Source organism: Arvicola amphibius, chromosome 2 (genome assembly GCF_903992535.2).
Source record: "Arvicola amphibius chromosome 2, mArvAmp1.2, whole genome shotgun sequence".
In the NCBI taxonomy this organism is placed as follows: domain Eukaryota; kingdom Metazoa; phylum Chordata; class Mammalia; order Rodentia; family Cricetidae; genus Arvicola; species Arvicola amphibius.
In genome coordinates, this window is record NC_052048.2 from 57,461,274 (window position 1) to 57,479,308 (window position 18,035).

Here is an 18,035-nt window from a genome sequence, read left to right on the forward strand (position 1 = left end):
TGACCCAGATTGCAATAATTTGGTTCTGACCCACAGGGTCTGTCTCTTATGCCAGCTAGGATCAGATGTAGTGAATCTATGTGGAACCCGACTGAGGCTCCACCCAAGATCAGCAGGATGGAGTCAGTGATAGATTAGCAATGTCTGCAGGGGTTGGTGAGGGGAAGATGAAAAGGTCTGCCACCTCTAGCCTAGCTCCAGGATGCAGAGGCCTCTGCTGTGATCTGACAGCTGCACTAGGGCTATTTTTGCTCCTGGCTTTCTGTGGAGCACAGCGCTGCCAGGCCTCCTCAGCTGTGTGACGGCATCAGCTCACATCAATCTTAGAGTCACCGAAACATCTCCGGGTCTCTTCCCATTCACAGCTGTCAGGGCAGAACTTCTGCATCTTGACGTTGCTTCCCTTGTGTGGACATGAAAATAATTGCAGTCAGTCCCTTTTAGGTGAGCATCTAGATTTATTTCTAATCTTGCATGCTTAGAGACCACAGCGCTGTGAAAGTCCTTGTATTTATCCCTTTGTGTGTTGGTCTTCTTGGCTTAGTATGCGCCTAGAAGAATTGTTGAACCAGGAAGATCTGAGACCTGTAACAGGCAGCAACCACTTAACTGCCATGAAACATTTTAGAAACTGAATAGTTAGGGACTGTTGGATGTGGGATGTATGTCTCGTCCCATTCCTTGATCTGCCTGTAGTCTAGGAGTCTGGAAGAGACATATGGTAGGTTAAGGGTGTCGTTCAAGATGTATGTACTCTGGGGTGTTCAATCCTCTCTGACAGACCTGCATATAGGGAGAAACCTATATAGAGAGCTATACCTAGGATGGAGGGAAGGTGAAACATAGAACCAAGGCTCAGGAGGCTGGAGGAGGTGCCAGGTCAGAATGTAGGGCCTGGGTGTAGCTGTTGTCACCCCGGAGTCCTGGATGGAGAGTAACATAAAATACTCCTCCATTTATAGCGTGGACGTCCTGGGATATATATCCTAAGTGGAAATATTGTAAGTTGATGTATTGGCTCTTCCACAAACATATTGCACAGTAGAAGAATCTCAGTGCAAACTTCTTTATTTCTGAACACTGAGCCTCTGTGGCTATTTTGCAGTAAGGGACAGTTCTTGCACCTCCCCCGCCAAAGAATACGTGGTAGGGTGGAATCAGCCTCATAAAGAAGCTCTAGGGGGATGCCACAGAGAAAAGTCATCCTGGGTCCCTCCCCGGATGTCCAGGTGTTCATCAGAGTAGAATGGTACAACCCTGCTCATACCTGCCCTAGCAATGGGCCTGAGAGTGTCTTGGCTTGGCAGCATGGGTCTTTCTGCTTAGAAGGGTTGTCTTTGCCCCTCTCAAATCAGAAACACTCCAATAAAGGAAAGTCTCTGTTGGTGTCTGACACTGTGTGGCTTTGGATTTGTGTGTGTGTGTGTGTGTGTGTGTGTGTGTGTGTGTGTACACCACAGCATATGTATGGCGATCAGAGAAGAAAGTAGGTTCTCCTTCCACCATATGGGTCCTGGGGATCAGACTCAGGCTGTCAGCTTTGGTAGCAAGCACCTTTACCTGCTGGTCCTGGTGTTTTTCCGGACTGTAGAAAGCCTGTCTCACCACACAGCTCCACCTTGACAGGTGGACTTGACAGGTGACCCCAACTGAGTGAGGCTGTGTTGGCCTCACCCCTCCCCCTTCTCATAGGGGAAGCTCTGGAGAGACCTGGCCTTCTCTCCCAGCATATTCTGGAAACCTATTGGCCCAGAACTGCCCAGAGCAGTAACACAGCTCCAGCGCACTCCTGACCTCTTTCATCTCTAGTCCCATCCCAATGTTACCCTCCCCAGTGCAGACACCACTCTGATATCTCATCCATGGAGGCAAAGCCATCTGGGATAAATCTCTGTCCTAGTGCCCCTGCCCTAAGCTGAGACCTACTGTGTAGGCTGGATCTCCCAGGCTTGCAGGCAGCCTAGGCCCTGCTCTTTCCCCATGGCCAACAGCAATGAATGCCCTGCCCTTGAAGCTGTTCTCAGGCCAGACAAGAAAAGACTGAATCTTTCTAGCCACTGCTCCTCCAGCCTGGACTCTGAGGGTCAGGGACAGCACCATGAGGCAGGCCTAGCCCATTCTTCTCTGCCTGAACTCCCTGTGGTTCTTTCTGGTGCAGCCTGGCAACCACCAAGCAGCTTCAGGCTCTGCTCCAGGGATGGTGGTGACTGCTATCTTCTCCACCTTCTGATTCAGGGCTCAGCCTGTTTGGAATCCCCCACAAAAGGCACAGGCTATATTTCCTCCAGCTCATTATACTCAGAGCCAGACCCTTGACCAGAACATGTGTTCAGTTGAGGGGCATGTGTCTCTGTGTGTGCTGACCCACCTGAGTGAAGTGGGACCCGCTTTTGTGCCAGAGAGCCTGGGTGGGCTTTCCCAGTGGAGGCTGCTGTTCTGTACTCTGGGTGGCCTAATTCTAATGGTACTTAGTCCTTCTTTCTCATGATGGTTGGTTGAAGTTCTGAGCATTTAATGAAAAGTGTGCTGTTCAAGTTTCAGCAAAAAGGACACTGGTGGGGGTCCAGGGGCAACAGTGGGTCAGGTGGCTCTGTTTTACCCAGAGAGCCTTGAAGGGTGGTGTTTCTTGGACGAAGTTGCTGGTATTACTAAAAGGAAAACTATAGATGGAGCCAGCCAAAGCATGTGTCTTCCAATTCCTCCTCCAGGTAGGTCCTTCTCAAAGAATGACTGTCATACCTTAGCCACTGAGGCATGTTGGGAGGTTCCATTGCCTGTTCCTGAAGGCCAGAGGCAGCTGCTAAGCCATAGGCCAGAGGCAGGTGCTGAGATTTGCTTCTGTCCCTGGTGCAGAGTGGTATTAGAGTCCAAGGGCAGGCAGCTTTGGCCCTCCCTGCTTCAGGCTCCCTTCCACAGGCCCCAAACTGGGGACCCCCCTGGAGAACAAACAACAGGACTCTAGCAGAACTGAGAAGGGCAGCCTGTCTGCCAGGCTGCTTAGTGCAAGACATTCCTCATTGGTCTGAAGAGGGGACATTTTGGAAAGGACTGCAGTCTGGGTGGGGCCCTTGTCTTTTTTCTCTGTGCCCATTCTGGAGACCCTCCACCCTGCCCCAGGGATCACAGGCCTTTTAAGTTCCTGCCAGCGCCCGGGTGTCTGGTCTCACAGGGACAGGGAGCCTAGCAAAGGATGAGGACTTGTACTATAAACTCTTCAAATCAGTGTCTCCTTTTTCTCCCCATCCCTCCCTGAAAAGCAACTGCAGAGGGAACGAGTGTCTGTACAGAAAAGAATGTTCCCGGCCCAGGGCTGGGATGAGTCAGCAGCCAGTCCCTCTGTCCCCACTAGTTGGCCTTGCTCCTGTTTGGCATGAAGGTACTCTGTGGAGCAAAAGGCAGTGAGATGGAAGGGGACCCGCTTCCAGCCTTTGGTACCAGGGACAGTGTTTACACGGGCCTCACACTCGTCCCTGCGCTTCCTCTTCACAGAAAAGTTAAAATGTAAAACACTTGAGTAACATCGGGTTTGCTTCTGAGTCTTGCATGACAAATGCCAGAGGTGGACCTCAGCCACAGGCCTTCAGTGTCTGCAGGCTCTGGAGGCTGCCAGTCTGCAATGGAGGTATGGCCTGGCTATCTTCTCCTGAGCCTCTCTTCTTGGTGTGCTGCCTTCTCCTCGAGTGTTCATATCATCTTCTACCATACATGTTGTAGCCTGCATTCCCCTTCTTAGAAGGATACCAGTTCAGTTATACTAGGATCTACCCTAATGTCTTTCATTTTAATGATCCTATCTACAGGGAGCTAGAAATGGCTTAGCTGTTAAGAACTCTTGCTTTTGCAGAGGACCTGGGTTCAGTTCCCAGCACTGACATGGTATCTCACAACCATCTATAACTCTAGTTCCAGGAGATAGACATTCTTCTGACCTCTGCAAGCACAGACACATATCTTCATGCAGACAAAACACTTATATATATAAAATAAAGAAAAAATAATTTAAAAAGATTCTGGCTCCAAATATAGTCATGGGGATATAGGGGTACAAAATCAATCCAGCATTTAATTCAGGTGGCAGGAGAGGTAGTGATCTTATTTTTTGAAAACACAATGAGTACTTAGCACAGACCAGGCTCTGCTATAAGTGCTAGGCACCATTAGTACCATAGTTAGTCAAAACCTCTGTCATTGGAGGGCTGATACTTAGTTGGGAAGCCAGCCCCATCAGTACAGTATACCAGATGTTAGAATATGGAAGTTGTTCAGAAGCTCCAGGAAGATGCAGAGCAGAGGGCTCTGCAGAGTCCCTGGCTACCTGGGAGCACTCTTCCTTCTCCTACTCACCAGGTTCTGCTTTTCTACTTAGCATGTGTCTCTCTTCTCTTTCCTCTGCAGTGTTGAAGGTGAGGCCCCCAGTAGTGAGACTGGCACATCGCTGGACAGCCCCTCAGCCTACCACCAGGGTCCCTTGGTACCTGGTTCCAGCCTGAGCCCAGACCACTACGAGCACACGTCAGTGGGTGCCTATGGGCTGTACGCAGGGCCAGGACCACAACAGCGCACACGGAGGCCCCGGCTTCAGCACTCGACCTCTGTCCTGCGCAAGCAGGCTGAGGAGGAGGCCATCAAGCGCTCTCGGTCACTGTCTGAGAGCTATGAGCTCTCTTCAGATCTACAAGATAAGCAGGTAGGTTGCAGGAGTCTCTTCCCACCGTGTATGACCTCCCAAGTGACACGAGGCCTCAGAAGCCAGATGCTCTTAGTGATGGATTCCAGATACCAGCTAGGGTGCCCATCTGAGGATCAGGGGATCCCTGCCTTCACTTGTAGAACCATTTCCAGCCCAGCTCTGCTGAAACATGGGAAGGGATTTACACTAATGGCCAGGGGCCCTGGCATCCTTTCTAGGGACTTATAGTATCCTCTTCAAATGTTGCCTTTGTAGGTTTCCATATCCCTCTGCTAGAATCTGGCCTGTGTTGGGCACCTGAGTGTCATGGCCCAGCACCACTAGACCACAGGTTGCCAAGGTGGCTGTGAAGGTTCTTAGGTCCCAAGAAAGGCCTGAGGGAGGGAGGTTACTTATTATCCTATCTAGAGACTGAAACTCCACAGTCTCTAGAGAAAGTCTACATTGAATGCTGTAGCTCTTCCTCAGGCCTCAAACCCAAGGTCAGGTGGCCTGGCCCACTTTTGGGGTTTGCTGTGAGCATGGCAGATCCTCACAGTGCAGTTGTTCAGCAGAGAACAGGCTGGTGTGGGAATGAATGTCCACTATTTGACTGTGTCTCTGAGCTTCATGGATGTGTAGAGACAAACAGAACATCTGGCTGGCATTCCATAGCTCTGGGCCTTGTGCTTTGGGCAAGCTTCATGTCTCCCAGGCAGTCCCTCAGCCGTGGGGTGACACCAGGACCCCTTCCACAGCCCACAGGTGTTATCTCCCTCTTGCCCATATCTGCTAGCCACTTTGTTTCCTTAAAAGAACAGAGGTCTAGGCTATGCCATCTCATCTTCCTGAGGACATGGTGGGGTGCCCTCAGGGTGGATCTTCTCCCTCGGCTCAATCTTGACCTCTCATCCCTGGGGCGATGATTTGTGACATAGGATAGCTCTGCCCTCCTCTGCTCACATGCTTTATCCTCCTTGTTAGTCGAGACTCACAAGGGGCCTCGTAGCAATTCCCCCATAGCCGTGGACCTTGATTCCTTTGCCAGGTCAGCAGCAGGCAGAACAGCCTCTACTGAGTTTCTCAGCTCTGCAGAGATCCAGAGTGATCCGTGAAGAGTTTGTTGTCAAAGTCATCTGAACAGGACCATGGAATAGAATTGGGCAAGGTTGAGACAGCCTGTAGGAATGGTTACATGCCACAGATATGCAGCTGTTCACCTTCATTCCATCCATAGCTGAATTTCCCCTGGTGCCAGATAATAGGATAAGGGACAGCCTGCAAGATGAGGATGCGGCACCTGAGTGACATTCCTGGACAGTGGATGGACAAGCAAGTCAGCAGTTCAGACATTTTCACTGCAGGAAGTGACCCAGACCCTGGAGGTCATAATTCTGGAGGAAGAAGTAGAGGGACTGAGTATTGGCTGTATCAGATGATGGTGGCCTGAAAACTGGGCGTTTGGAAAAGAGCTAACCATATGTGCCAAGGCTTTGGTACAAGAATGACCTCGGTGTATGTGAGAGATAGAAAAGGTGGCAGAGAAGAGTTGGCACAGAGGCAAGAGGAGTCAACATGAATAGCCACCTAGTATTCCATGCTGCCTGAACTTCCTGGAGCAGGAGTAGGGTAGATTACATGAGAATTGTGGGAAGGTGGAAGTCCATCTTAGTGAAGAGTCTTCTTAACCCAACCCTCCATGCCTTTGTTCCCGTCCCTAAGAACAGGAGGCCTGCACGGGGATCAGGGAATGGCCTCAAGTCTCTGGGTGGTGGCAGGTGTGCCTTGTGGAAGGCAGTTCCTCAGCAAGTAAACATACCAGGGTGAGCCCTGGCCCCGGGGAAAGCCTTCCTGCCACTGTCTGTGAAGCCTGGCTACTAGCTTTCCTCATGTCATCTGAGATCAGGGATAGTGTAGTTCCTAGTCTCTCAGTATGGTAAGAACTATATGAGGGTGTGGTCCAGTTCCTGGCATCCCATGGGTAGCAAGTGTTAGTTGCCTTCCCCTCCTCTGGGTCCCAGAAGTGCTATAGATGGGGCCTCATGTCACTTCCAGACCAGAAGGCAGGTTAGCCATGGTGAGTTCAGGATTGAGAGAGAATAGGGTTGGACAACCAGTGTCTACTTAGGGGAGAGCAGAGGGGTGTTCTTGGTGACTCATCCTAGAGCCCATTTCTGCCCTTCTAGTGAGCTATCATTCAACCCAATACAGACAGCAGGATAGGTCCTAGTCTCCAAAGTCCAGGTCATCAAGGAAGGCCCTGGGAGTAGGCTTTGGTGACTCTGGTATCTCTGAAGCCCTTGGCAGGGATTCCAGGAGGAAGCCTTCTTAGGCAGGGTTGAAGGAAGGAAGGGGGGCTTCCTAGGCTCGGCTTTGATCCCTTCCTGACCCTGAGCTTTTTGCCCACTCAGCCAAATATAGTAGTTTTGCTTGTTGGTGTAGCAGTACAGCCATCTCTGGATGGCAGTGAAAGAACTCCCCAGTCTCCTGGCTGTTCCTAGAGCTGCTCCCTGGGTACTCCTGAGATGGTGTGCAGAGGGTCCTCTCCTAGGCTTGGGCCACAGCCCTGGCTTTGCTGTGTTTCTGGTGTTCTGTATCAGACTGTGCATCTTTCTAACCTAACCCAGGGTAGGGAGGGACCTTGTGTGTCCTTTTGCATTGCCATGCATGATGGATGAGGTGCTGGCTCATAGTGCCAAAACAGGTGGAATCAGGATTTTACCTCGTCCTGAGAACTTGAATCCTTTCCTCATTCCCACAGAGATAGAGCCCAGCCCCAGCAGCCAGAGACAGATTGCTGATTCCTGCAGACCAGGCTATAGCTAATTGCGTTTCATACGCATCCAGGATCCAGACTCAGGATTAGCCCTCAGGCTAGGTAGACTGTAATGCCTGAGACTTCAGGAGACCTTGGGTGACTCTTGATAGATATTGAGCTGAGATGCTTGAGAACTTGCACCCCTCCAAACTCACAACCATGCCCATCAGAGCTCATAGAGCCATAGGATAAAAGGAGACCCAGCTTTGCCAAGTCTTACCTAGGTCTCAGCATAGAGACCTGCATCTGCATCACGACTGCATCTGCCACCTGGGAATGGGGCTGAGCTCTTCATCCAGCTGCCCCTGGCCTATGCCAGGCACCTGCCTTTCATCACTGGGAGCTTACCAGAGCACTAGAAAGTGGGTCCTACTACCGCCCCATGTCACAGTTAAGGAAATGGAGGACTTCGTGGTTCCGAGGCTTGTCCAAGCTGAAGAGAGCCAGAGCCAAGGTCAAGCCACACCCTCTCACTAGGTTCTGTTCTGTTCATGCCTCAGATTCCCCAGCTCTGGGGTCACATCTATAGATACATTTTTAGAAAACCTGCAGGGCCCATAGCTTCAATGGCCAGAGGTATTGAGATTCTCAGCACATGTGTGTTACTGCCTTTACCCTGACACTGAAAACCTCCAACCACCCAGGCTGCTGTTTTAAGCAACTTGGGGATGTGGTGAGACCATCCCAGGTTACATCGCTACAGAGCATAAAAAGGGTAGATATACCTGTCTCTGTGCCATCACACAGGACCCACATTCTCCTCTCCTTACCCCCCCAGGTGGAAATGCTAGAACGCAAGTATGGGGGACGCCTTGTGACCCGCCATGCAGCCCGCACCATCCAGACGGCGTTCCGCCAGTACCAAATGAACAAGAACTTTGAGCGCCTGCGTAGCTCCATGTCAGAGAACCGCATGTCACGCCGCATTGTGCTGTCCAACATGAGGATGCAGTTCTCCTTTGAAGGCCCTGAGAAGGTGCACAGCTCCTACTTTGAGGGCAAGCAGGTCTCTGTGACCAATGATGGTTCCCAGCTGGGTGCCCTGGTGCCATCAGAATGTGGAGACCTTAGCGACCCAGCCCTCAAGTCTCCAGCACCCTCCAGTGACTTTGCAGATGCCATCACAGAACTGGAGGATGCATTCTCCCGGCAGGTGAAGTCCCTGGCTGAGTCCATCGATGATGCCCTCAATTGCCGCAGCCTACACAGTGAGGCAGTACCAGCCCCAGACACAGCACGGGCCCGGGACACTGAGCCCAAGCCAGGCCTTCATGGCATGGACCACCACAAATTGGATGAGATGACAGCCTCATATAGCGATGTCACCCTCTACATTGATGAGGAAGAGCTGTCACCGCCTCTGCCGCTCTCACAGGCTGGGGATCGGCCTTCCAGCACAGAGTCGGACCTGCGGCTAAGGGCTGGGGGTACAGCCCAGGACTACTGGGCCTTGGCCCACAAGGAGGACAAGGCTGACACAGACACGAGCTGCCGAAGCACACCATCACTGGAGCGGCCAGAGCCAAGGCTGCGGGTGGAGCACCTTCCCTTGCTTACCATTGAGCCACCCAGTGACAGCTCAGTGGAACTCAGTGACCGCTCAGATCGAAGCTCACTCAAGAGGCAGAGTGCCTATGAGCGCAGCCTCGGTGGACAGCAAGGCAGCCCCAAGCATGGCCCCCACGGTGGCCCCCCAAAAGGCCTCCCCCGGGAGGAGCCTGAGTTGCGGCCTCGGCCCCCCAGACCTCTCGAGAGCCACCTTGCCATCAATGGTTCAGCCAACCGGCAGAGCAAATCTGAGTCTGACTACTCAGATGGGGACAATGATAGCATCAACAGCACATCCAACTCCAACGATACCATAAACTGCAGCTCTGAGTCCTCATCGCGGGACAGCCTGCGGGAACAGACACTCAGCAAGCAGACATACCACAAGGAGACCCGCAACAGCTGGGACTCACCAGCCTTCAGCAATGATGTCATCCGTAAGAGGCATTACCGAATTGGCCTGAATCTCTTCAACAAGTGAGTTTCCCCTTCATGCATGGTGGACAGACCCACATGGCCTTGGCAGTCACAACCCTAGGCCTAGGCAGGATAAGGCAAAAGGCAAATTCACCTTCCTTCCTGCTGTGAGCCTCTTCCTACCTCCCCACTGAGGCTGGAGTTCCAGGCAGTCTTTATAATAAGGTCAAGGCAGGATGCTGCGCCACGTTTATGGTTGGAGCATCTTTGAATCTCAGGAGACCCAGCTCCTTCCAAGGACCATTGTGGAGGTGGCAGATGTTCCTGGGCTAGACAGCAGAGTAGGGACTGTTTTGTGGTAAATCTCTATCCATCATTCCCACCCATGTGTCCCCATAGCAGACTCAGCCTCAAATGCCAGGTTCAGGGACAATATGAAGCACAAAGGTCTTGAACAAGCCGGTGGCAGGTTTCTATCTGTAGGCTGCCGCTGACAGAACATTTGAGTGGCTGCTCTGGAGGGGCTCAGGGAAAGTGCAGCTGGGCCTTCCTGAGAGCAAAGCCATGGTAGAAGGTGGATATTTAAAGTAAACTTATTCTTAGCAGGGTCAAAAATAGCACGGGAAGTGGGGAGGGCTGAGCACACCCTCGGAGGGGACCTTGGCAACTCTTGTTTAACCTGAGATTTCACATTTCCTTCCCTGGGGACTCTGGGATTTGGGGTCATCAGACTCGAGCCTGGTGTGGTTTCCCTGGGGACTATGGTCCTGAAAAGCATGTGACTAGCCTGCCTGCTGGTTACAAGCATACACCCTAGGAGTTTCCCAGAAGGGCCACAGGAGGGTAGTGGGGCACAGTGGGGGTCAGCCACATCTGAGCCACACCTCACTGCTCCCTGCTGCTCCTTCATGATTTTGAGCATCCATAGCCATGCAGATGGACTGTGACAACAGAGGCACCTGCTGCGGAGGGTATGGTATATAGGCTGTTGAAGGTCTTGCTTGCTGGTGATAATGGACCTTGTTTCCTGTGTACCACATGGGGTGCACCCCAGCATGGTCCTCTGAAGGTCATTTGGTTTGTTGCTTCAGCCTCTTCATGACTCTGGAAACATGACACTTTGTATGGACTGTCTCCACACCTTCTCCGGATGACAGCGTGGAATTGTAGGCTCCTGGGTAGGGGTTTTCTTTGGCATCAGAGCTGCCAAGTTCATGTTTAAAAGGGGCTATACCTGTTTCCCACCCCTGATCTGACAGTGCTTGCTCCCCACCCACAACATTCTGTATTGCCCTGCTTCCTCCGGGCAGAGTATAGATTATGTCATTATCATTTGTATTTTCTGCTTACTTTAAAGGCACCATCTGCCAGCTCTGCTCTGTTTTGTCTCATTCAAATAACCGTTCAGGTCATTTGCCCATTTCTTCATTGTCACTCCCCCCCCCCCCCCACCAGTTCTAGGTCTTGAGTTTAGGACCAGTGGCAAGTACTTCCCTCATATTTTGAGACAGGGTATCACAAAATTACCCAGGCTGGCTCGGAACTCACTGTACAGCCCCAGCAGGCCTTGACTTTATGACCCTCCTGCCTGAGCCTCCTGAGGTTCAATGTTTGTCACTTTTGAGGATATGTCATCACGGGGCCTTCTTAAGGATGGCTCTCAGAATTAGAAGTATGTCCCCTGCTGGCTCCTTTTCTTTCTTGTCTTTTTCTTAGAGTTTTTCTTTGCAGATATAATTTGAACACAATGAAAGGACCCTGAGAAGCATCTAATTGGCTTTAGCTGCACTGCTCTTATCTGATGGACATGTTTAATTTCACTAGGTACAGCCACCGGTACCTCTGTGTTTGAAATTGCTTTTTCTTTTTATGTTTTGTTTTCTGTTCTTCTAATTATTTTGCCCTGCTGGGGACTGAACCCAGAGCCTTGAAAAGGCTAGGCAAGTGCTTACCACTGAACCAAATGCCAACTTTTACACTTTCATACATCTGCTGTGCATGTGTGTTTTCCTGAGTGAGCAGGTGCTGATACACGTGTGTGCCCATGCATATATGTATGTTAATGCTATCTCCCCAGCCCCTCATGTGTCTAGGTATTAAGACAAGGACCTCTCCATTGTCACATCTTTCACAGATAGTTGTTCCTTGTGAATTTTAGAATCAGCTCATTGAGATCCTTCAGTGGACACTAGAGCTATCTCCAGATTGGAAGTGAAATTGGAGAAATGACCCCTTAACACTGCCAGAGACAGGACTGGAAGACCCAACCTAGGGACGTTCATAATTAAAACTAATGAAAATTAACTTGGGCTCTCCAGGGGCACTAGCCACTGGAGACCAAGGTAGGTGCATACTGTAAAACAAGCCAGGCCAGCCTAGATCCCAAAGGGACAGCCTGCAGCAGTTCTGGTTCTGAGAGATCTAGTTGGTAGCCACTGGCAGGAACCAGTAAGGTTCCACGTGAAACAGACACCAAGGCTGGTTCTCAGCTCAGCCCCAAACAAGCACCCAGCCTCAGTTTCCTCCTTCACTCCAATCATGATGCAAGGGAACATTGGAAATTCTGAGAGAAGTCATGTTGCTTTAAGTTTGCCAGATAAGCCAGACCTCTTTGCCAGTCTTAGAACCTTTTGGTACATTTCTAAAGCTCCTCCATAGATGTGGGGAAGAGCTCTAGGACTCAGAATTGACTGGCAACTCAAAGTTTAGTCCCGGACCCCTCCAGGGACAGATCTGAGAGCCTGAACATTCTGGCCTGGGCTGCTTTGCCCTAGGGCCCTTGTGTTCTGAGCCAGGCCTTTACTGGTCCTCAGCAGCCCCAGTACCATGCCAGGTTCTCACTCTTAAAACCCAACCTTCATTCCCCTCTGATTTCACTCCCAGGCTCTGCCCCCTGCTTGTCTCCTCTACTACTGCCCAGGACTCTGCTCCTGCTCTCACTACTGCCATTCCTCCAGGCCCCACCTTTACTTACACAGCTGAGTTCCCTCCAGGACGCATAGGCCTTACTTGATACTGCCTAGCAAGTGATAGCTGTCTGTCCAGAGCGTCCCTCTTAGGAGTCTGCAGAGAGCTGTATGGTGATCCGCAGTGAGAGAGCCAGAAAAAGAAAATGAAACAGGAGAGCTGGGACAGTGAGGCGAGTGGTGGGGGCCTCACTCAGGAGGCTGTGCCACCTCCGGATGTCCTCAGGCCCCTGTCCAGACTCCAGGATGCTCAGCCCCCTCTCCAGGCCCCAGCTGCACATCTGGTAGGCAGCTCTCAGAGAAGGCAGGAATCCAAAATCCCAGGCAGAAGGGGACCAACTGTACCACTGATCTACCCCAAGACCTGGAGTGTATCCCTGGGTCTCAGAGCCTCATTTGGCACACTTGAAAAAATGGGTGTGTGTCCCCGCTCCCAGGACTTGAACAGAATTTAAGACAAAGGGGTGAAGGCCTGGCCTCCAGCTGCCATCCCAGGAGGTACTATGGGTGGCTGCTGTCATCATGCTCAGCTCAGCCTTTGCAGTCAGACCTCCTACCACTGAAGAGGCCTTGGAGGCTCTTCTTGGCCTTGTGCAGCTGGCTGTGGGAGGGGCAGATGAACATTCATGCTCTGTAAGGTCCCTTCACAGTCTCGTTGTTGTTTTCACTCAGAGCCTTCCATGGCTGCTTTTGCCACAGACCTTGTGGTGGAATGATAACGAGAGACTGGAGGGAAGTTCCTACAACAAGTGTGGACTCCCAGTCATGCTTAAGTCTGAATCAACCTGATGTCAGGAAAGCTGGCTTAGCCAGACTTAGAGGAGGTAGGCATGCCAAACCCAGAAGTAGACAGCAGGGTGGAACTGTGAGTGGACTCACTGCCAACCTCCTGCCTGTTCAGAAAGACCTGTAGGTCCAGACGATGAGGTGGGTAAGGCATAGAAGCAGAAGTCAATGCTTTCTGATGCTAGGTCCTCACAGTATGTACTCTAGGAAGCTGACTTTCCATTGCAGCATCCAGGTGGTGGCTCAGGGAGGCTTGGGGGCTTCCTCAGGCAACAGAGAACTGAAAGACCTGGCATTGTCTTACTGGGCATCCTGGAGCTCAGTGACTTGCCTCTTCTGGCCTCTGATTTTGTTGTCTTTAAAGGAAGTGGTTTCCTCCACCAGGAACCCTCTGGACTCCCCACACAGCACCTCAGAAGGCCCCAGTCTCTCCGACCATAAAGTTGACACATTTTGTCCAGGTCGCTATGGTGTCCCTCTGGTTAGTCCTGCTCAGGCCTGGCCTGTTTCCTCCTTATAGTCTGCATAGTTCCCAGGGGCTTGATGGAAGATTCCAGCTTGAACTTCCTGCTTCATTCCTGCCAGGTGACCCAGTCATCCCTAGGATGCAAAGGCCCTGGAGAGGTAAAGTAATTTGCCTCAGGGTCTCCAGCCAGTCGACTGAGATTTAAGCCCAGACTTCCTGTTATCTGTCTCCACAGTTGGATAGATCCCTGCCTGCCTCACACACCAATGAGAAAACATTGTTTTGGAGGGTAGGAACTTGGTTGGCCTATGGCAGGTAGCCGAAGAGGACTGTAGCATGCCCCTCTACTTACAGTTTAAAGATCAAAGCAGGCCCTTGGCTTCCTTCCTGTAGGGAAGCCTGACTAGCAGCCACCATGTCTGCATAGGGCAGGAATTGCCTCACTCACAGTGGAGGAAGGACTGCAGGTTGTCCATAGCAGGGGCTCCATAGCATGCATATCCAGCAAAATGACTGTCCTCCTGCATGCAGGCCAGTGTGAGGTAGTGACTCCTGCAAAAAGCCTCTTAAATGCTCTCATTCGGCCCTGGAGCTACCCCTTATCACAGCCTGTCCCCACTGTCCATCCACCCCTCACAGTGGCTTGCAGCTCCTAGTCCCTGCCTCTCAGCCACAGGTACCATGACTTCTATGATATCCAAATAGGGTCAGCCCCTCCTACCCTGGGCTTGGGTCACAAGCCGTAGTTGTCTAAGATTATGAGTCTTCCCTTTTACCTGTGCGCCTGTCCACTACACACAAGCTTACACAGACATACAAATACAAACACACACACACACATGCACGCGCGCGCGCACACACACACACACACACACACACACACACACACACACACCAGCAGAGACCAGGTCCCAATGCCCCTAGCTTGGCTAGTATGGTGCTCTGTTCCCCTCAGACCAGCCAGTTCTAGAACACAGAAACTGACTCTTAAGCATCCTGTTCCAAGCATGCAGGCCTCTAAGCCCACTTGTCTACTATCTGTCTATCCTTCCTTTTTCCCTTCCCCAGTCCCCACTGCCAGCCAACCTGGGACAGCTGTGACCCTCAGCCAGCAACCCCTTCAGGGCCTCTAGCTCAAGGGTATCCCTGGCCTTGCTTAAAAAGACGCTCTCTGCTGTACTTAAGGAACTATACCCCCTTAGGCTCCCAGGCCCCCTGACCATGCCACTAGTCCAGTGTCTGCAGCAGGCTCAGTGTCTGACATCTTAATTCCTGAAGAGTATATGCCCTGGGAGATGCCGTAGCATAGCACCCTGTAGAACATCCCCACTTTCCTGGGTAGGGGAACATGTCTAGGAGCCTATATCATGGGCCTGTGTATAATTATAGGAGCAGGAAAAGAAGTAAGAATGTGCCCAAAGCAGGGGGCAGAGTACCCATTTGGGTTGGAAATGGACCAGGTCATCTTGGGCTACTTTCATTGCCAGCTGTGCTAGGACCTGACTGGCCAGCTTCATGGACTCAGCACATCTGCAGGACACTGCTGTCAAAGGGCCATTAGACAGTGGTACCCAGAAGACAGAAGGCTAGACTCTGCACACTGGGATAAGAGAATGTGCCTGGGCTCCCCACTGTGGGCACAGGCTGGGTCTGCTTGGGCAGACTCTAAAACATACTTTACTGCTCAGTAGCTCTCAGTGACTGCAGACAGAGGGAAAGGGAGACACTCTGATCCAGATGCGCAGCCTGGCCCTAGGGGTTCCACACAGCTCCACCCTCCAGAGCAGGACACATATCCTGAGAGTCAGTCACCTGTACAACTATTTTCAGACTCATTCATGTCATCCTGTGACAACAGAGCCTCCCTGCAGGTGAGCTGAGGGCTCAGATTTACACAGACAGGAAATCAGAGGCTGAAGGCAGGAAGAAGCCTGTCTGCATCAGAGGACACTCCTTTCGCTGGAACCTGAATTGTCCCCCACACAGCCAGACAGGTGTCAAATGTACTATGCTCTGCCCTAGAGCCAGGGCAGGCTGTAGGTTCTGTCTATACCTGCTATGTCTGGCCTGTATATGGTCTGACGACCTAGCTAGTGAGACCATACCCTGGCGGGATGGGGAGGGCACACTTAACCCTGTAGTGCTGCCCCAGACACCTTCCTGTGGCCCTGGCCTCCCAAGCAGGGCCAGTGTGGTGCATCTGGTGGACGTCTAGCCTCTGGCTCTGCTTCTGCAGCAGTTTGCTCAGCAAGAAGCTTCCTGGTGCTGAGTATGTCCTTCTTCCCAGGGCCTGGATGGTCCTGGTCAAGTGTCAGTAGGTAGAGACCATTTCCTGTCTTCAGCTAGCTTCTTGACCCACTTCCCTCTGGGGCAGGGAGTACAGACACAGAAGGGAAAATAAGGGAACTACCTGCTGTGGGAGTGACAGTTTTGCTGGGACAACAGGAGCCAGCTGGTGCCCTTGGGAGCAACAGGTTGGCAAGAGGTTTCTAGTGTTTCCCATCTGGGTCTGCAGAGGGCTTGGTTTCTGCTACATGCCTGTGTTCTCAGCAGGCTTTGGGTGACAGCTGAGAGACTTAAAATTTGGGGTTCTCAGAGGACTTCAGGGTGCCCACCAGGAGTGGTTCTTTTGCAGTAAGTCAGCGGGTCATTGGCAGGAGGAGCAGGGGTAGATCCAGCAAGTCTGGAAGCTGGAGTCCCAGATTTCTGGTGGCTGAGGCAGGAATGAGTCCCCCCTGTTTACTAGCCTTTTCCTGTGGTCCTGGAGGCTACCTCTAGGCAACTCCCTTTCCTGTCTGTGGCAGTCTTCTCTCTCTTCCTCCTTGTCCATTGCGTTCTCACTAAGGCCTCTGTACAGCCCTGGAAGGTCCAGATTGATGTGGTGTCAGCTAGGCCCTGATTGGATGAATGTGTACATACAAAATAAGGTTGGAAAGAGGGGCAATCAGGGCAGAGCTGTGGTTGTCTTTGCAAACTGCTTGCTGCTTTTCCAGCCTAGTAAAACCTGGAGGCTCTGGCTGTCAATCTGGGGCTCTTGTTGCAGCTGAGATTTGTGGCTTCCTTGCCCTCAGGGACCCTTCCTACCCCTAGCTCTGACTTAGCTGTCCTTATACCTAGGCAGGCCATGCAGCTGTGTGTGTGTGTGTGAGAGAGAGAGAGAGAGAGAGAGAGAGAGAGAGAGAGAGGAGAGAGAGGAGAGAGAGGAGAGAGAGAGAGAAAGAAGGGGGAGGAAAGAGAGAGAGGAGAGAGTAACACTTGCTGAGCTGTAGGAGCAGGACTCTGAATTGGTGCAGATGGTGGACCTTCCACAGGGCCTGGACACAGTAACCATGGCCAAGCGTTAGGATCCCTTCTTGTTATCTGTCTGCAGCTTCCATGAGGATGAGCAGCAAATCTGTTGCTGTGTGGTGTAGTTCATGTTTGCACAGATATCTGTAGGTTATTCTGGCAATTGTGTCTCCAGCACCCACAGAAGCCTCTCCAGTGCCAGGCTGGGATCTAGGCAGCTGAGTGAAGGGTTTGGAACTAGACAAGACAGATGTCATTTTGAACTCTGAAGTCAGCACTCATGCTGCATAGGAGATCCAGGGGATGGAGTAGATGAACAGAGTTGGTAGGATATGGAACACCTATTAAAAGACCCACCTCCTCCCCCTGCTCCAGAGGTTGAGCAGTCATTACTGAGCATTCTTCTTGTCCATCCCACCCAGGAAGCCTGAAAAAGGCATCCAGTATCTCATTGAGCGCGGCTTCGTGCCCGACACGCCAGTGGGGGTGGCCCACTTTCTGCTGCAGCGCAAGGGCCTCAGCCGCCAGATGATCGGTGAGTTCCTGGGAAACCGGCAGAAGCAGTTCAACCGTGATGTGCTCGAGTAAGTGTGGGGGGTCAGGGCCCCCTTCCACATGCACAACATGCTGTTAGCCATGAATCCCTCACATGCACATCACCTACTCAAGTGCAACATCAGGCTTGCTGTTTGCTGGGATATAGAGTTGCCTCTTGCTTTCCCGGGATGGGTTCTAAACCCCGAGATGCTCAGGGTACTTCCTAAAATGTCCATTTGTCATTTGTCAAACATCTTCCTGCAGACTTCAGTATCTCACGCCCACTGATTACCCCCATATGATGCCAGTGCTCTGTAGACAGATGTGGACAAAATTTGTTTGTTTGTTTTTCCACTATTTTGGGCCTATAGTTGGTGAATCTGAAGTTGGAGGACTTGGTGTGCCTGAACCCCACCTCTGCCACCCAGTCTTATTTGTTCGATCCAACACCCCATGCCATTTCTTACATCCCTACTCTGCCATGTTCAGGCATTGACAGCCATGCCTAATGTAGACTCTACCCCGAGCCTCTTGCCATCA

At 51.7% G+C, this 18,035-nt stretch overlaps 1 protein-coding gene across 7 annotated transcripts in view; it reads left to right on the plus strand.

Annotated features, from left to right (window-relative positions):
• The window catches only part of Iqsec1 (IQ motif and Sec7 domain ArfGEF 1), a 70,104-nt gene that overhangs the window by 17,120 nt on the left and 34,949 nt on the right, over positions 1-18,035 (plus strand). For all 7 annotated transcript variants that reach the window (XM_038318584.1, XM_038318586.1, XM_038318583.1 and 4 more), the window contains exons 2-4: positions 4,396-4,687; positions 8,266-9,512; positions 17,381-17,542. In XM_038318584.1, coding sequence (XP_038174512.1) covers positions 4,396-4,687; positions 8,266-9,512; positions 17,381-17,542 — 1,701 coding nt within the window. The remainder of the gene's footprint in view (positions 1-4,395; positions 4,688-8,265; positions 9,513-17,380; positions 17,543-18,035) is intronic.